At 39.1% G+C, this 16,464-nt stretch overlaps 1 protein-coding gene across 1 annotated transcript in view; it reads left to right on the top strand.

Moving 5' to 3' along the window:
• The window catches only part of dnah5 (dynein, axonemal, heavy chain 5), a 99,168-nt gene that overhangs the window by 39,600 nt on the left and 43,104 nt on the right, over nt 1-16,464 (top strand). The window contains exons 45-60 of the mRNA XM_086037467.1: nt 79-213; nt 310-417; nt 1,290-1,443; nt 1,618-1,764; nt 3,284-3,525; nt 3,654-3,830; nt 4,497-4,701; nt 6,102-6,244; nt 8,120-8,254; nt 8,645-8,767; nt 8,862-9,075; nt 9,252-9,475; nt 10,100-10,298; nt 10,387-10,559; nt 10,857-10,987; nt 13,008-13,161. Of these exons, the coding sequence (XP_085893593.1) occupies nt 79-213; nt 310-417; nt 1,290-1,443; nt 1,618-1,764; nt 3,284-3,525; nt 3,654-3,830; nt 4,497-4,701; nt 6,102-6,244; nt 8,120-8,254; nt 8,645-8,767; nt 8,862-9,075; nt 9,252-9,475; nt 10,100-10,298; nt 10,387-10,559; nt 10,857-10,987; nt 13,008-13,161 (2,664 nt within the window). The remainder of the gene's footprint in view (nt 1-78; nt 214-309; nt 418-1,289; nt 1,444-1,617; nt 1,765-3,283; nt 3,526-3,653; nt 3,831-4,496; nt 4,702-6,101; nt 6,245-8,119; nt 8,255-8,644; nt 8,768-8,861; nt 9,076-9,251; nt 9,476-10,099; nt 10,299-10,386; nt 10,560-10,856; nt 10,988-13,007; nt 13,162-16,464) is intronic.

Here is a 16,464-nt window from a genome sequence, read left to right as displayed (position 1 = left end):
ACAAATTGTCAAGCGTAAGAGGGACATACTGTAGTCATAAGATATAACCGAGCTGTCATTGTTGACTAAATCATCCAGGTTCACTATGATTTTGGCTTGCGGAACATCCTCTCAGTGTTGCGAACACTGGGAGCAGCCAAACGAGCCAATCCCAGCGACACCGAGTCTACCATCGTCATGAGGGTCCTAAGAGACATGAATCTCTCAAAGCTGGTGAGTCTGAATGATTCATTGAATTATATTATTAAACCCTTCAAAGTTTTATCACATTTTTATTCAAATAAATCTGCACATGAATATATTTGTTAGATTGATGAAGATGAGCCACTCTTCCTGAGCTTGATTGAGGACCTCTTCCCAGGCATTCTGCTTGATAAAGCAGGCTACCCTGAACTTGAGGCAGCCATTGACAAACAGGTAGGAAATAAAATTTTGCACGGGAACAAGAGGGTGCTATGCCGCATAAATGATAACGGAACATAAGTGAGACGGCGCGAGGATGAAGGGGAAAAAAAGACCAGCTGCATAGATATGTCACACTTAAGCACATCTGATTGTTAACAGTAGCGTTTATCAAGAGAAAATTGGGGAAATATGTTAAAAATGTTAATATTGTCTGTATGCTCTGTCACAGATTTTTCCACTAATTATTAAAATCATTTGTAGTTTTTTTTTCAATGCATGAACTTCACTCAACATATTTCTCAACCCTTCCATATCAACGGTCCCAGTTTTGACCTCATCATCATCATCACGTCAGGATTGTTGTTACCACACATCTTTGTTTTGTATTATTAGTAGAAATGTTTAAAATTAAGGACATTCCGGAACACACTGTGAGGACTCGCCACCTTAAAGTCGAAGCCAACCCAAACGTTTTATTTTTTTCAAGAATATATCCTATGCAGGCCCCCCAGTTAAAACAAGGCATACTGATTAATATTGCGTTTGTGGAATATGAGTTAAGCAGCAAAATACAACAGTTTTTAGTCATCCATTTTGTCACTTTTGTCACTGACATCCCAGTTGCTTTGGGCTCAGATAATGACCAATCATGGCTCATCTTCAGAAAACAGGTGAGCTGTGATTGGTCGTTAGACTCGTTACCTATTTATATAAAATAAAGATACATAGACAGACACACACATACACTGTATACATCCTGCAACATTTCTACAGCATGCTCAAAGCTAACTGTTTAGAGATCTTTCACCAGACGCTACGCTCACAATTTTTTATTTATTTTTGAAAATGTAGAGACTGCTGTTTCAAGTAATCTTCCTCTTCAGGTAGAAGATGCAGGTCTTATCTGTCATCCACCCTGGAAACTGAAAGTCATCCAGCTATTTGAGACTCAGAGGGTCCGGCATGGCATGATGGCTCTGGGGCCCAGTGGGGCAGGAAAGACAACTTGTATCCATACACTGATGAGAGCGATGACAGGTGGGAGACCAACACAGTGTCGGATTTCAAAACATATGAAGAGCTATTAAAAGAGCTATAACATGTATGATAACCAATTTCATAAATCTGGGAGGAAAAAAATGTATCCAGAGCTGAAAATTTTAAACGTCTTATTTCTGAAAAGATATAGATATAATATACTTTCTTTGCTAGAGTGTGGTCAACCTCACAGAGAGATGCGCATGAACCCCAAAGCCATCACCGCACCTCAAATGTTTGGTCGACTTGACGTGGCTACAAACGACTGGACCGATGGCATCTTCTCAACACTCTGGAGGAAAACACTAAAGGCAAAGAAAGGTCAGGAATTGTATACGTGTGTGTGATAACATTGATAATAGTATCCCTAACAAATTGTTATTATATACCTTGCATTTCTTAACTATGGTATGTTTTTGTTTTTCTTTTACACATTCAAAATAAATCTTATTTAATGTATTACGAATTTAATACTATATTTTCTTTTTGTAATAAATGAGGATGAGCGGTTCAGATAATGGATGGATGGAATTACTATTACAGTATACCATCACATTGGAGCACCCACATTCTGACTAACAGTCGATTTAAAATATAAGGTATGATATGGTGGTGGTTCCAACCATCCATCCATTGTCTGAACCACTTATCCTGACAAGCGTAGCGGGTGTGCTGGAGGCTATCCCATCCTATCCCATCTTCTTTGGGAAGAGGCAGGGTACACCGTAACCTAAAAGTACCAAATGTATATGTATGAGGTGCGTCAGAAAGTTCCAAGACTGGTGTCACAAAAGATATACATTGCTGGCGTCGGGCGTCCTTCCACCTCCAAAATCATCATTTCAGGGGACCCTAAAAACGGCATGTTTGTGCAATCATTACCATTGCATCGTCAAAGAGTGCGAGCCATTTTCAACACTTTAAATTGATCAGTAATTTGTAAAAATAACACTCACATGTGGACCGACCAATAGTATAGATTTGTGAGGAAAAAAAAAGAAATGTACCAAATTTTAACGTAGGAGGTTCCGGCCTGGCTGCAGCAATATATAATGTGCATTTCAAATCCAAACTACAAAATTTCCCCTTCGAAGTAATCCCACAGGCATCTGAACCACTGTTCCAGCCTTCTCTGCTCCACTGATTTTCTGGTCCAGACTGAAGGTAAAAAAGTTTAGTGTTTTAAATACCTCTCCTTTGACAGTTCTGGAACTTTTCTGACTCAACTCGTATTCTCTGGTAGGATAAGCAGATGGTTGTTTTCAATAGAGCGTAGAGAGCATGGCCTCAGAAGTGCATCTTCTCTGCCTAGTAACATGACGGAAAGAGGAATCATGAAAGGGAGTCCCTGGAGAGCTCAGAACTGATTCCTCACATGATTTATCGGGGTCCTTGCAGATGAAGGGACATCGTTTTTTCTTAGGGATTTGCGTGAAAAGCATTAATGTTGTATGTCACAGAAAAGTTTAATTGCCAAGGGACATCATTGCACTCCCAGCTCATCATGCTAGAATTTGTTTTATCTTCCCATCTTCCTTGGTGTTCATTAAAGATGCATGCATGCACTAGTGTGAATTTACAGTATACAGTATGTGTTTTCTTTCATGTGTGCACTTTTTATGTGCTGCTTGCCGCTCACCACACAAGAAGATGCATGTGGGTCATGCACGCATGTTATAAAAGTTGCTATAGCTACTGACTTTTTATTGCAAACTTCCTTGAGAATTGTGCTGCCATTAATTCAATGCAATAAATGTATCCTTCGCTTCCTATTCATTTTATTTTTATCCAGATCAATCGAATTACATTTTCCAAAAATGAATATCTTGAAAATTTTCAGGAGAACACATATGGATCGTCTTAGATGGACCGGTTGATGCTATCTGGATCGAGAATCTTAACTCCGTCTTGGATGACAACAGAACTCTTACTTTGGCAAACGGAGATCGTATACCCATGGCACCCAACTGTAAGGTGGTGTTTGAACCGCATAACATCGACAATGCCTCTCCGGCCACTGTATCACGCAACGGCATGGTGTTCATGAGCTCGTCTGTGCTCAGCTGGAGCCCTATATTGGAGGTACTGAACAATGACCATGGTGTTGGTCATGGTATGAAATTCAATACATTTAAATTCTTACTGACATTTGTGCGTATTGTTAAAGCAGTCACACAATATAAAAAAATAACATTCTCACTTGTGTCCAGGGCTGGTTGAAAAAACGCTGCCCCCAAGAGGTAGAGGTTCTGAGGGGCCTTTTCTCTTCCTCCTTCACCAAACTCTACCGCTTCTGTGTACAGTCACTTGAGTTCAAAATAGACCTGCTTGAGGCTTTTGTCATCATGCAGTGCCTCAACATGCTGCAAGGACTCATACCAACAAAGGTGGGTTTGAGATTGCTAAAAATTTCTAATCAGGGTTCAGGCTCTTATCATGCACTAATTCCAAAAGTCATATTGAAGTTCTTAATTAAAACAGTTTAAAGAATGACTGAGAAACTCCCCATGTTTATATGAAATGCCCCAAATTCAGGAAACCAATGCAAATTATGTACTGAATTTGCATTTGATATTTTAGTCACAATTTAATACAATTTTATAGAATCCATTAGTTTTAATTCAAAGGATTTTTTTATGCTACGGGGCTCCAACTACAGATATAAAGTTGAATATTAATGTTATTCCAGAATAAATATGATGCATTCTTCTTCTTCTTCTTCTTCTTCTTCTTCTTCTTCTTATTATTATTATTATTATTATTATTATTATTATTATTATTATTATTATTATTATTACAAGCAAGTAAAGCCAGACCAACTAATGTGAATTAAGGTAAAAGAGAAGTTGCCTGTACAGTTTGTACTAGCACTGTGTAATGTCTAAATTTGACTGCTAGTTTGGCAATGTTGGGCCACCATAGCAATCAAGCCATTCCCCTTATTATCCGCCAACATACCGTCGAGCATTTGCTATTTTAATGTAAGATCCACTCACATTTGATAATGATAATTATACGGTAATAATTTAGTAATGGTAAGTGTTGCCTCACAGGAACAGTGTGTCGAATTATCTCGAGAGCACTTGGAGCGCCTGTATGCATTCGCCATGATGTGGAGCGCAGGTGCTGTCCTTGAACTCGATAACCGGAAGAAAATGGAGATGTGGCTACGAGGAAATGACAGCATTCAGCTAAACTTGCCTGACATCCCTCCTGACAGTGAGGACACCATGTTTGACTACCATGTCACAACAGATGGTAGGCATGAATGTGGTCATAAAAAGAGGCTATCACTTGTGTATAACGTACATACACACATGGAAAAAAATGTTGGTACGTGTCTGTTCATGATGGAAGTAATAATAAATAAATAGAAATGTACCTGAAATTAACTAATGAAAATCAGACATTGGTTTTGAATAGTGGTTCAAAAGAATTATTGGGAGAAAAAATCATGAAACAGGCTTGGACAAAAGTGATGGTACCCTTTGGAAAGATTTAAAATAATTGACACTAAAAATGGACCATAGGAAGCAAATGAGCGCGTGGCCTCAGGAGATCAGAAAATAACTAGAGATGAGCACATTAAAGGTAAAGGTTACAAGACCATCTTCAATGTTAAAACATTTTAGATCCACGGGACTGCAGCCAACCTCCCGTGGATATGGCTGCTGGAGGAACATTGATGACAACACTGAAGAAACTGATCATATGAATGGTAGCAAAAAACTCCCAGAACAACCTCCAAAAAATTAAAGATTAACTCCAAGGTCAAAGTACGTTAATGTTGTTGTTTTAGCCAAAGTGGACTTCAGCGGATATGACCAAGAAGACACCACTGTTGAAAATAAATAATTAAAAAAAAAATGCTAAACTGCATAATGATGAAACACAAAGCTTCTGGGAGAATGTCCTATGGACAGATAAGACAAAACTGGAACTTTTTGACAAGACACATCAGCTCTATGTTCACAGACTGAAATGAAGCATGCCAAGAAAAGAACGTTGACCCTACTGTGAAACATGGAGGAGGCTCTGTTGTGTTCTGGGGTTACTTTGCTACCTCTAGCACAGGATGTCTTGAATCTCTGGAAGGTAAAATGAGATCTCAAGACTTATTGAATGAATTATTTTTTTTAATTACGATTATAAGAGAGGTAACAGCAATTTTGTCCACTTGTGTACATTGCTGGTATAGTTCTGGAATGATGGAATTTGCTTGAGAGTTGTGTGCATTTTTCATATATTGACCTGTTGTAAATAAAATGTACCTTTTTCTTAAGGAGCCTTTAGAGTTCTATCTATTCATTATCTATACCACTTGCCCTCACCTGGAGCTGTCCAAAGGTGAGAGGCTGGGTTCCACATTTGATTGGTCACCAGCCAATAACAGGGCCCATACAAACCAACAGGAAACCAGACTTACATTCACAACTTTTGACAATTCAAAGTCTTTAATCAACCTAGCATGCATGATTTTGAATTGTGCAGAGTATATGGATAAAACCCACATGCGTAATCATCAGTCAAAACTGTGAGGCAGATGTGCTAACCACTAGCTCACCATGCTGCGTACCGTTAGAATGATTCCCCCCCACCCCCACAATATGTAGGTAACTGCTGTGTGTGGTAATGTATGTACATTCATTTTGTTCCAGGTCAGTGGGTCCACTGGAACACACGAGTGGAGGAATATGTGTATCCATCAGAAATAACCCCAGAGTATAGCTCCATCTTGGTCCCCAATGTGGACAATGTTCGAACTGACTTCCTGCTACAGACTATCGCCAAGCAGGGCAAGGTGATGGTCAACAACAAAAAATAATTTCACATTCTTCATGTCAACAATGTGTATATTTGCAATCATTGCAGTCAGAAATTAATATGAGCCAAACAACGTTTTGTATAATTTGGAATGCTGTATGATGTCGACAGAGAACCAATATACACTCTTTTTTTGGTGTCTGTTAACTCATTCAGAAGAACATTTGTTAGGTTAGAGGTCACTTATGTTGGTTGAAAAGGTCCATTACGGCTATCCCTTACCCTCAAAGTCAGATCTCTCAAGTTCTGATGCGGCATGCTGACCTTTAATTTATGTATTACTTTGTATCATATTGATTTCTGTGTGCTTTTGGCTATCATTTTAACACTGGTCCTGGGACCAATTGAAGAGCTGGTCTCATTCTGTCTGCATGCCAGCAACTGATGCAATTCAATTCACTTCAACATCAAGCGTGAGCACTCCATTGACAAAGAACATGCACCACTGTTTTTACCGGTATTTCAATTTTAATCAAAATTTGGTAAAGAACTATGGCAAATTTGACCAAGTTAACAACACTATTGGAAAAAAATTCCGTGCAACTAAGGGGTCTAGCTCTAGCCCAACATTTTTGATGATTTAATTCTTTAAGAAGTAGGTTTGCTTTTCTTCCTATACAGTACTTTACCATACATTATAAGGACTAATAACTGACTCATCTTTCAAGTGAAGCTGAATCTTAATGTATCTCTGAAGGGGCTCATTCAGTATACATCACTCCACATATCTCCACTAAGGCTTAAGAGTCCCTTTAATCCAATTATGTTAGCCCCTAGCGATTAAAAATAGCCGAATGTGCCGGGCACCCCAGAAGCAGAGAAACAGACCAAGAGTACACATCAGGAATTTTAATGAGAACCTGAATTCCTATAATAGTCAAGTGCATGAGTGTCCTGAGTCCAGAGGTTTGAGTCTAGAGAAGGTCCAAGGGGTAAGTCCAATGGAGAGCAGAGAAAAAGGAGCGTTGATGAGGCCCGAGACACTGGTTTGTAGCACGGAGGGAGTCTAGAGATGGAGAGCATACGATGTGGTTAATTGTTGACCAAATAGTAAAAAGCTCTGCAAAAATAAAGAAGTTGAGTAGCATAAACTCGAGATTCAAACGCGAGACAGCTTCGAACTAACCACAATGGTCAACGTTCAAGCACTGGTTGCGTGTCCTCAGCAGGCTTTTGAAGGCAGCCGTCTTGATTGAAGGCGGCTGCAGCTGGGCTGATTGGACTCCTCCCCACCTGTGCTGGCTGAGGCAGAAGCCTGGCTCAGCGTTGAGGAGGAGGGGCAGAGACCCTTACCGTGGCATGGCACAACAAATTCCCTATGATGAGCATTGAGTTTTATCTCTTACCTGTTGGATAGACCCATCTCGTACATAATTTCAATCAATGACATCACAGCATGACCCGTTGCTGCTATGCTTAAAAAGCAGATCGAAAAAGTGCAGTCCTAAAAGCCCATTAAATTCACCATGATGTGGAATTCATTATATGAGTCCTCTTTGTGTGAGCATGCATTCATGAGTTGGTTGCATTAATAATGTATGCACCACATGCATTGATCCGCAAACTAACTGAGAAGGTAAAATCTCATCGTGGTGCCTTAACAAGTGAAAATAAATGTAAACTTTTTTTGTGGAAAATAAAAATTCTGATTTGGGCTCAAAATAGCTCTGCCCCTGGTCATCAGCAAAGCAAATGCAAAGCCATTCCCTGGTTGGCACATTCCGCAGTTCAGAATGGTGGGGTGAGCAGTAGTTCATTTGCATGTGACCCAAGTGCCATCCTCAGAATATACGGTACAGTTAAATATTTTGTAAAACTCACAAGATTACTAACACTGCAACATGTTTTTTAGGCTGTTTTGCTGATTGGAGAGCAAGGGACAGCTAAGACGGTCATGATTAAGGGCTACATGTCAAAGCTTCATCCTGAGACACACATGGGAAAGAGTCTTAATTTTTCCTCTGCCACCACACCACTCATATTCCAGGTGAAGTACTACCATTCCATTCCTTAGGCTTTCATAATTTAGTCTTCTGCTGCATGTTCTGTGTCCTAAGCTTCAACCCACCATGCACCATGCTTGAGGCTCAACATCTGTTATCCCTTAAAATGAGGACATTGCATTTAAGATGATTTTATGTGCTAGAGTCGGGTATGCAAAGTAATATTGATTTGTGGGGCTGATTGACATGTGCAGGCTGAAGGTGAGACCACTGTCTTGTCCCTGTCCATGGCTTAGCACTATATTGATCAGGCTGTCATGATGGATGATGTCATGATGATCCCTCAGCAGCGCTGTTTTTATCTGCATTGTTTCTTGTGGTCAGCTTCTTAAGAAATATGTCTCTAAATTGTGTCACTTTCTTTCTTTTTGAAGAGAACGGTTGAGAGTTATGTGGATAAGAGGATGGGGAGCACTTATGGACCCCCAGCTGGGAAAAAAATGTCAGTTTTCATCGATGATATCAACATGCCTGTCATCAACGAGTGGGGCGATCAGGTTTGGAATGAGAGTAACATTACTGTATTCGTAAAACAAATTAAAAATCCCCCCCAAATCACCACTATACAGGTATTTTTTGTTTTGGGCACAGGTGACAAATGAGATTGTCCGTCAACTAATGGACCAGAATGGGTTCTTCAATCTTGAAAAACCAGGAGAATTTACTGGTATTATTGACATCCAGTTCCTGGCAGCTATGATCCATCCAGGAGGAGGTCGTAATGACATCCCACAGAGACTCAAAAGACAATTTTCCATCTTCAATTGTACACTGCCCTCCAACTCGTCAATTGACAAGATCTTTGGTAATCGTACCACCAAATTTGAATCTGTATGCATTGAAACATTGAGTTATGCCACCATCAAATGCTTTCACCAATTTGTAGTCACTGTCATATTTTTCATGCGTTGACAAAGCGTATCCTATCATCTCTGACTTCTAATTTATTAGTCACTTTATGTCATCAAAATTCTCATGCAGGAGTGATTGGTGAAGGCTACTTCTGTGCACGCCGCAGTTTTGCTGATGATGTTCGAAGCACAGTACCCTTCCTGGTGTCCATGACTCGCCGTCTTTGGCAGCTGACCAAAGTAAAGATGCTTCCAACTCCTGCCAAGTTCCATTACATCTTCAATCTTAGGGATCTCTCCAGGGTCTGGCAAGGCATGCTTAATACCAGCGCAGAGGTGATCAACTCCACGCAGGTTAGATGATTTATATGTCTCCTAAAATACCTCAGGAACCGTGACTGAACACATTTTACTAGCAGCTGTTCTAAATAAGAAAACCAGTTTACCAAGAAAAAGCAGCTACACACAAATCAACCATTTGACCTTTTAAACTTTTCGGTAAGACAGTCAAGTATTAATGAGGATTAGCATCCAGCAAATAGTGCAGACAACCTTGATATTTAAGCAATGGACACAAGGTGCCTTGCTTTATATTCTCTGGCTGTTAATATAGCTCATATTCAATAATAGCATTATGCTTACTCCATTTTAATGGCATATTTCCTTTATTGTTTGGCCTTTGAATTGTTTTCAGATAAAGAAAATGAATGTAATTGTGCAGTAGACCTACATTTACTTTTGCGATTACCTCTGCATGTCAGCCTCTTAGTCAAAAGAATTCTAGTTTGAATCTCCGATTTGAGGTTTTCTGTGTGGAGCAAGCAAGCAAGAGTAAGCACTGGAATAGGCAATAGCTTACTAAAAACATCAAATAATGTTTTTGGTGGGCGGTTTCATGTTGACTACGCTCGCTAAGTAACAACATTCATTTCTCGCTGACTGCCTGAGGCTTTATTTCATTTCACAATCATTTTTCAGGTGCTGTTGGCATTGTGGAAGCATGAATGCAAACGTGTGATAGCTGACAGATTTATCATGCCTGAGGAAGTGGAGTGGTTTGACCAGGCTTTAGCAAAACTGGTAGGGGACACCCTTGGCGAAAAGCACAAGAATATTGTGGACCTTGGCGTGGACAGCTACTTTGTTGACTTTCTAAGAGACACACCTGAAGTAACAGGTAGCTTAATATGAGTGGTTCAAGTTATAACAACATCGTTTGGAATTCTAGAATGTCATGTTCTTAATGTGAAGCATTTTCATCGCAGGAGAGGAGCACGAAGATTCTGATATGGATTTACCCAAAGTGTACGAAACCATTGAGACGTTTGAGAGCTTAAAGGAAAGGCTGAACATGTTCCTGGGTCTTTACAATGAGAGTGTCAGGGGTACAGGGATGGACATGGTCTTCTTTCAGGATGCAATGATACATTTGGTCAAGGTAATGTAGGCCTCATGCTTAACTATACAAAACAGCCAGTCATTGCAAATACACATGAGGACCTGTCTGTTTCTTGGTCTTTTTTCTTTTCATCAAAAAGCCTTTGGTTGTTCACTGAAGAGTTGAGCATGTTGCATTCAAAGCTATTTTCTGCTTACATGATTTGCATCCCAAAGAACAGTAAATGGAGTGTGCTTATATTTGTGCTGTATGGTGAAATGTGTCCTATAACATTCTTTCTTTTATATATAATTGTGTGTAAAGGTGAATATAACTTGTATGTGTTGTTTGTGTAAGGTCTCAAGGATAATCCGGACACCTGGAGGTAATGCCTTGTTGGTTGGCGTCGGAGGGTCAGGAAAACAGAGCTTAACTAGACTGGCCTCATTCATCGCTGGTTACAAGATTTTCCAGATCACTCTTACACGGTACTATTACTTTGTTGTGCATACAAAGCAGCGGTGTTACCAGGATGCTGGATGTGGGTGGGCATTAGTCTTACCTGGGGGTGGGGGCAAAAAAGTGCTACAATGCTCAAGTAGGTCAAAATCCAGCGTAGGGCTACTGCACCTTAAAACGTGTTTTGTTTTCTCCTCAATTGAGATAACTGTTGTTATGATTTGGGCTAAACAAATAAAAGTTGATTTGATTTTGATTTTTTGTATCCCATTCATCAGAACTACTTCCAGTTTTCTTAGGGCGGGCAGAGCGTGTCCATAGGTGGGCACTGGCCACCCTGCCCCCCCCCCCCCCCTCTGATAACACCCCTGATATAAATGTAGAATTTAGGGGCTATAAAAATCGATTTTACATTGCTTTTAAATTACTATTATGAAAGCATTGGTACTGACAACAAAGATAATTATAGTGCAATTCAGCATTTTAACATACAACATTTTTTTCATTGATTTTAAAAAATGTAGAACGATATAAAAGAACAGTAAACTAATATAAATGGACCCCTCAAGAATAATGAAAATACCTTAAACTATAACTATAATAATTTTTAAGTCATGATCCTACATACAAACCACTTATCCTGACAAAGGTCGCGGGCGTGCTGGAGCCTATCCCAGCTGTCTATGGGCAGTAGGCGGGCTTCACCCCGAACTGGTTGCCAGCCAATCGCAGGGCACACAAAAACAAACAACCTTTCACACTCAAAATCATACCTAGGGACAATTTAGAGTGTCCAATTAACCTAAATGTTTTTGGAATGTGGGAGGAAACCGAAGTACCCGGAGAAAACCCACGCAGGCACGGGGAGAACATGCAAACTCTACACAGGAAGGCCGGGACCGGATTCAAACCCATGACCTGTGCACTGTGAGACGGACGTCATATAAACGTTTTTCTTCCTGTCTCTGTGGAATAATTCCATTGTTTTCTGTGAGACTTTTTCCTTCTATTGCAGTTGAAGTAAAAATCTATCCTTTTCAACTGTGTTATTATGTTTGCCTTCTCCCTCTTGCCTGATTGTTTGGTGACACTCCTACCTATTTCATAACAGTCGTTCTTTCCCTGGTCTCAATGTACATTTGTCACCGTTGGATTTCCTTTCAGTTCCCCTAGCAGAATTATGTTTGGCTACTTGGTATTAATGAGTGAGTCTTGTGTTCTTTCTTTTGGTCCCTGTGGTGCAAACTGGAAAGTCAACAACTTATCTCAAAAACCTTTTTGTCTGCCCTGCTTTGTCATCATTCCTGTCAATTTCTCTCTCAAAACGTTTGTTCTTGTTGTGCTTTGAATGTTTGTTTTGTTGCATAGTTTCTCACCACCTTCCTCTCTCAGTTGGTATTTCAGATCTGTCAAATGGACAGACAAAAGAAATTACACAAGCAGAAAATAAAACAGCCCCACATATATGGAAATGCAAATGTGTTCTTTCCACCACATTGGATGCCACTTATAATACTTAGAATACTATATCTCTTAAAAAATCTAAAAATGAACAAACAAAGCAAGTAAAGTAGTGGCAGTGGAACCTTGTGTTTTTATTCATATAGACACTATTTGTTAGAACCAATCCGTGTGGGACTCCACATGTAACATTTCAAAACTCAGAAGTTGCATTGCCATGAATTAAGCAGTGCATCCTCTCTGAGAGATAAGAACTAAAACCAGGAAAGTGCTGAGCCCAACACACCACATACCAACACACATTTCAAGGCGTTATAATAGTATGTTATGATCGACAGCGTCAAAGGCAGCACCCAGCTCGAGTAATAATAGTGTTGATGAGGTGTCGCAGTCCATAGCTTGGAGAAAATCATTAGTCCCTTTAGCAACGGCTAAATTAAATGAAAAGAAATAAAGACTTGATATATTTCCTTGTGTTTAATGAGTTTCATTTTTAAAGCGAACTACTGAAAGAAATGACACTTTCCATTTTACTGTATTTTTTTTAATCTGCATTTGTGTTTTAGTTATGTTATGATTCTTTTCCAGTTCCTACAACACAACCAACTTGATGGATGACTTAAAAGGTTTGTATAAGACTGCAGGTCTGCTTGGAAAAGGCCTCAGCTTCCTCTTCACTGACAACGAAATCAAAGAAGAGTCCTTCCTTGAGTACATGAACAACGTTTTGTCATCTGGAGAGGTGAGTAGCATGCACGTCAAAAGATGTAGTAGACATATGGCTGGACCTTGCTTCCTGAAATGGGGCACATTCATAATTGAAAAGAAAAGGGCACACATTGTTCCCACCAAGTTGGAAGCACAACATTTGTACATCATGTTCTGTAGCCCAATCCTTCATACAGTTAAGCAGGATATAATGCCTGATATCTATGTGTGGCTTCTGTAACACACGGGTAGGACGACGTGGGCTTTCTGCAGGAATGCATCCGAGCCAGAGCGAGCAAAAGCATACGTACGCCAAATCTTATGACTCAGTGAGGTCTGCCTTGGCTACACGGTGCATATAGCCGAGAAGTCATGGTTTACCATACCATCCGCAGTCGGTTTCATTAAATAAAATGCGCATATATACAGAGACTTGCCCAACACACTCATAAGGAAACAGTCATAAGGAAACACAGGCAGGAAAAAGTATATTTCATGAAACCCTGACTGTGGATGGTATGTGAAAGAATGACTTACAGAGATGGTTGCTAAGATGTGAAAATAATAATATTAAGTAATGCTCATGGCATGTTTCAAATATTTCACTATTACTGAAGATTATTTCATTTTCGGTGTGCAGCTGATAACTGATGATATTCAATCGTTCAGTGATTATCTATAATTTTCAGTACAAGAATTGTATAAATTGTGTATTCATTTATTTTATATATTATGTATGACAGTAAAATGAGATGAACACTGATGAAGTACATTGAATGTAAAAATATACGGGGTTCTGTGAGATACTAAAAAGAGATATAGAATGGAAAACAGTTAAATTAAGTCTAATCATTTATTTGGTCTAAATTTAGTATTAGAATGTTTGTCCTTGTTTTGGACCTATATGATGAAACTCTTTTCCGCAGGATACCCATGTATAGTGCTCATAACCAAATACAAGGGTTGCAAGATTCATTATGCTGTAGCTCTCCTACTGTATCTTGTTGATTTGTTACCAGTCATATAAAGTATGATTCATGATAATTATTTACTGCGTAAAGGCATTAAAGCAACGGATCCACATGTTGAGTGTGTTGCGGCAGTGTAATTACAAATAGATAAAGTTTCATCACCATGGGTTTGTTTTCAAATGTTTTTTTTTTCTACGTGTGTGTGTGTTCTGTACACACAGCATATTGGATGGTACATGCAGGATTACACAAAATAGTTCAATTATTTTTGCAAATTTTTTTCACACACTCTTGGTTGCTGTTATGTTTCATGGACGTGGACTGGAGCAGACTGTCTTCCTGCTACTAGTCCCTAAAAGAGACCTTAGTGAAATTAACAAACAAATGTGCAACATATAAATTGCCATGCAGTGTTTGTATAAGACTGTCTATTATACAGTGTTTTGAACTTTTCGAGGTGAGCTAACTAGGTGTCTGGGTAGAAGAATGGCAACAACGTGAAACGATAAAATCATGGGTATTATTGATGTCGGAAAATAAAATAAAAATGATGCGTAAAATATGTATTTGTTTTTAATGTTTTTATCATCATCATCAGCAGCATTATTATTATAATTGTTATTATTGTTATTATTATTACTCTAAACATGCAGGTGAGGCTCTGCCTTCCCTCAATACACCTGCTCTTGCTGGAGTTCTACTGAGTGCTCAAATTTGGAATGCATTGCCTCAGAGCATTGTGCATGTGTACAATTCTTGCACAGTACACAGTGGCACTCATGTTAGTGTAAAATTCTCCAGCTCAAACGTACAATAGTCTTTTAAATTTCCTACTGAGAACACATTGCTTTTGAAAAAGGACCAAAGGTCTTTTTTTTTTCCCCTTCAGCCGTAAACGCAGTAGGTATAGTTTCAAGGTCAAGTGCCTCTGTTAACACATTTGTCTGATTCAGTGCCCAGCACTACTCTCTATAATGTCCACAGTACTTTTCTTTTTTTTTTTAAAGCAGACAACGCTTTTCCAGAGCACTTCTCTGCGCTCTTATGTATTATTATTATTGGTTTGTTCTTTCAACCATTGCTCACATATATGTTTTTCTTCTTCTTGTCTGCCTCCAAATGTCAAATATTCCCAACCTCTCTGTTATGGTTAATTTACCCTCCATTTACCTCTCATCATCTGGTTCTCCTCTCCTTTTGTCCTCTGACAATTGTCTTTCATTACCCATGTTTCTTTTCCACCCGTGTCCATTCTGACCAACAACATCACCACTATCTTCTTTCTTCATTACCTCACATCTTCAGCTCTCTATTCTTGTTTCAGTAATAATGGTTTTCATGCCAAACATGGCAAATGCCTCTCCTCTCCTTAGTTGGCGAGAAACATTAATATTAAAAAACATTTGTGATAAATGTTAGTCAGCTAACTTAAGCTGTCAGATAATTGTCACTGATTTTAAAAGCAGGACAAACCGGTCTAAATTACACAACTCACCGGCTTTACATGGATACTTTTTTTTTTCATTCCAATTGAAATGATTTCGACTGAAGAGCTCTGGTAACCTGTTTGCTTCGTTCATCAAAACAGCCCTTTTACCGTGGTGTGAGTGCAAATCGATGTAACCATCACGTGATTTATCAAGTTGGAGTTTATTCATCTATTTAGCATAGTAATCACAAATATTTTAACACTTTTGTGAAAGCAATGGCTTGATGAAAACAAGTTACAAATAGTTTGAAAGAAGTACTCCACTTAAGATTTCCCTTAAAGCGGAAGTCATCCCAAACATATTTTTTCTAGAATATGTTCTATGCAGGCACACTAGTTGAAACAAGCCATTCTGATTAATATATCGCATTTGTGGAATATGAGTTAAGCAGCAAAATCCACTCATTTTTAGCTAGCTCAAGGGGCGGCCATTTTGTCACTTCTGTCGACTGGAAATAACATCACAGTTGCTCAGGTCTCGGATAACGACTGAACATGGGCTAGCTTCAGAAAAAAGGTGAGCTGTGATTGGCCATTTTGTCACTTCTGCCGACTGAAAATGACATCACAGTTGCTCAGGACTCAGACAACAACCAATCACAGCTCACCTTTTTTCTGAAGCTGAGCCATGATAAAATGGTGACAAAACGGCCGTTCTCTGAGATGGCTAAAAACGGGTGGATTTTTCATATTCCACAAACGTAATATTAATCAAAATGTCTTTTTTCAACTAGTGGGCCGGTATTGAACATATTCTTGAAAAAATATGTTTGGGTTGATTTCTTCTTTAAGAAAGAAAGCAAAAGCAAGTGTTGGATCTCCATCTTGGTTATTATTATAAAGCACACTTACAACAGTAGACAGATAAAATCAGTGG

This window comes from Filicampus tigris, chromosome 8 (genome assembly GCF_054856515.1).
Source record: "Filicampus tigris isolate MCC_2025a chromosome 8, RoL_Ftig_1.0, whole genome shotgun sequence".
Classification (NCBI taxonomy): Eukaryota; Metazoa; Chordata; class Actinopteri; order Syngnathiformes; family Syngnathidae; genus Filicampus; species Filicampus tigris.
Note: the sequence above shows the minus strand (reverse complement) of the source record. Positions and strands in the feature narration are given on the sequence as shown.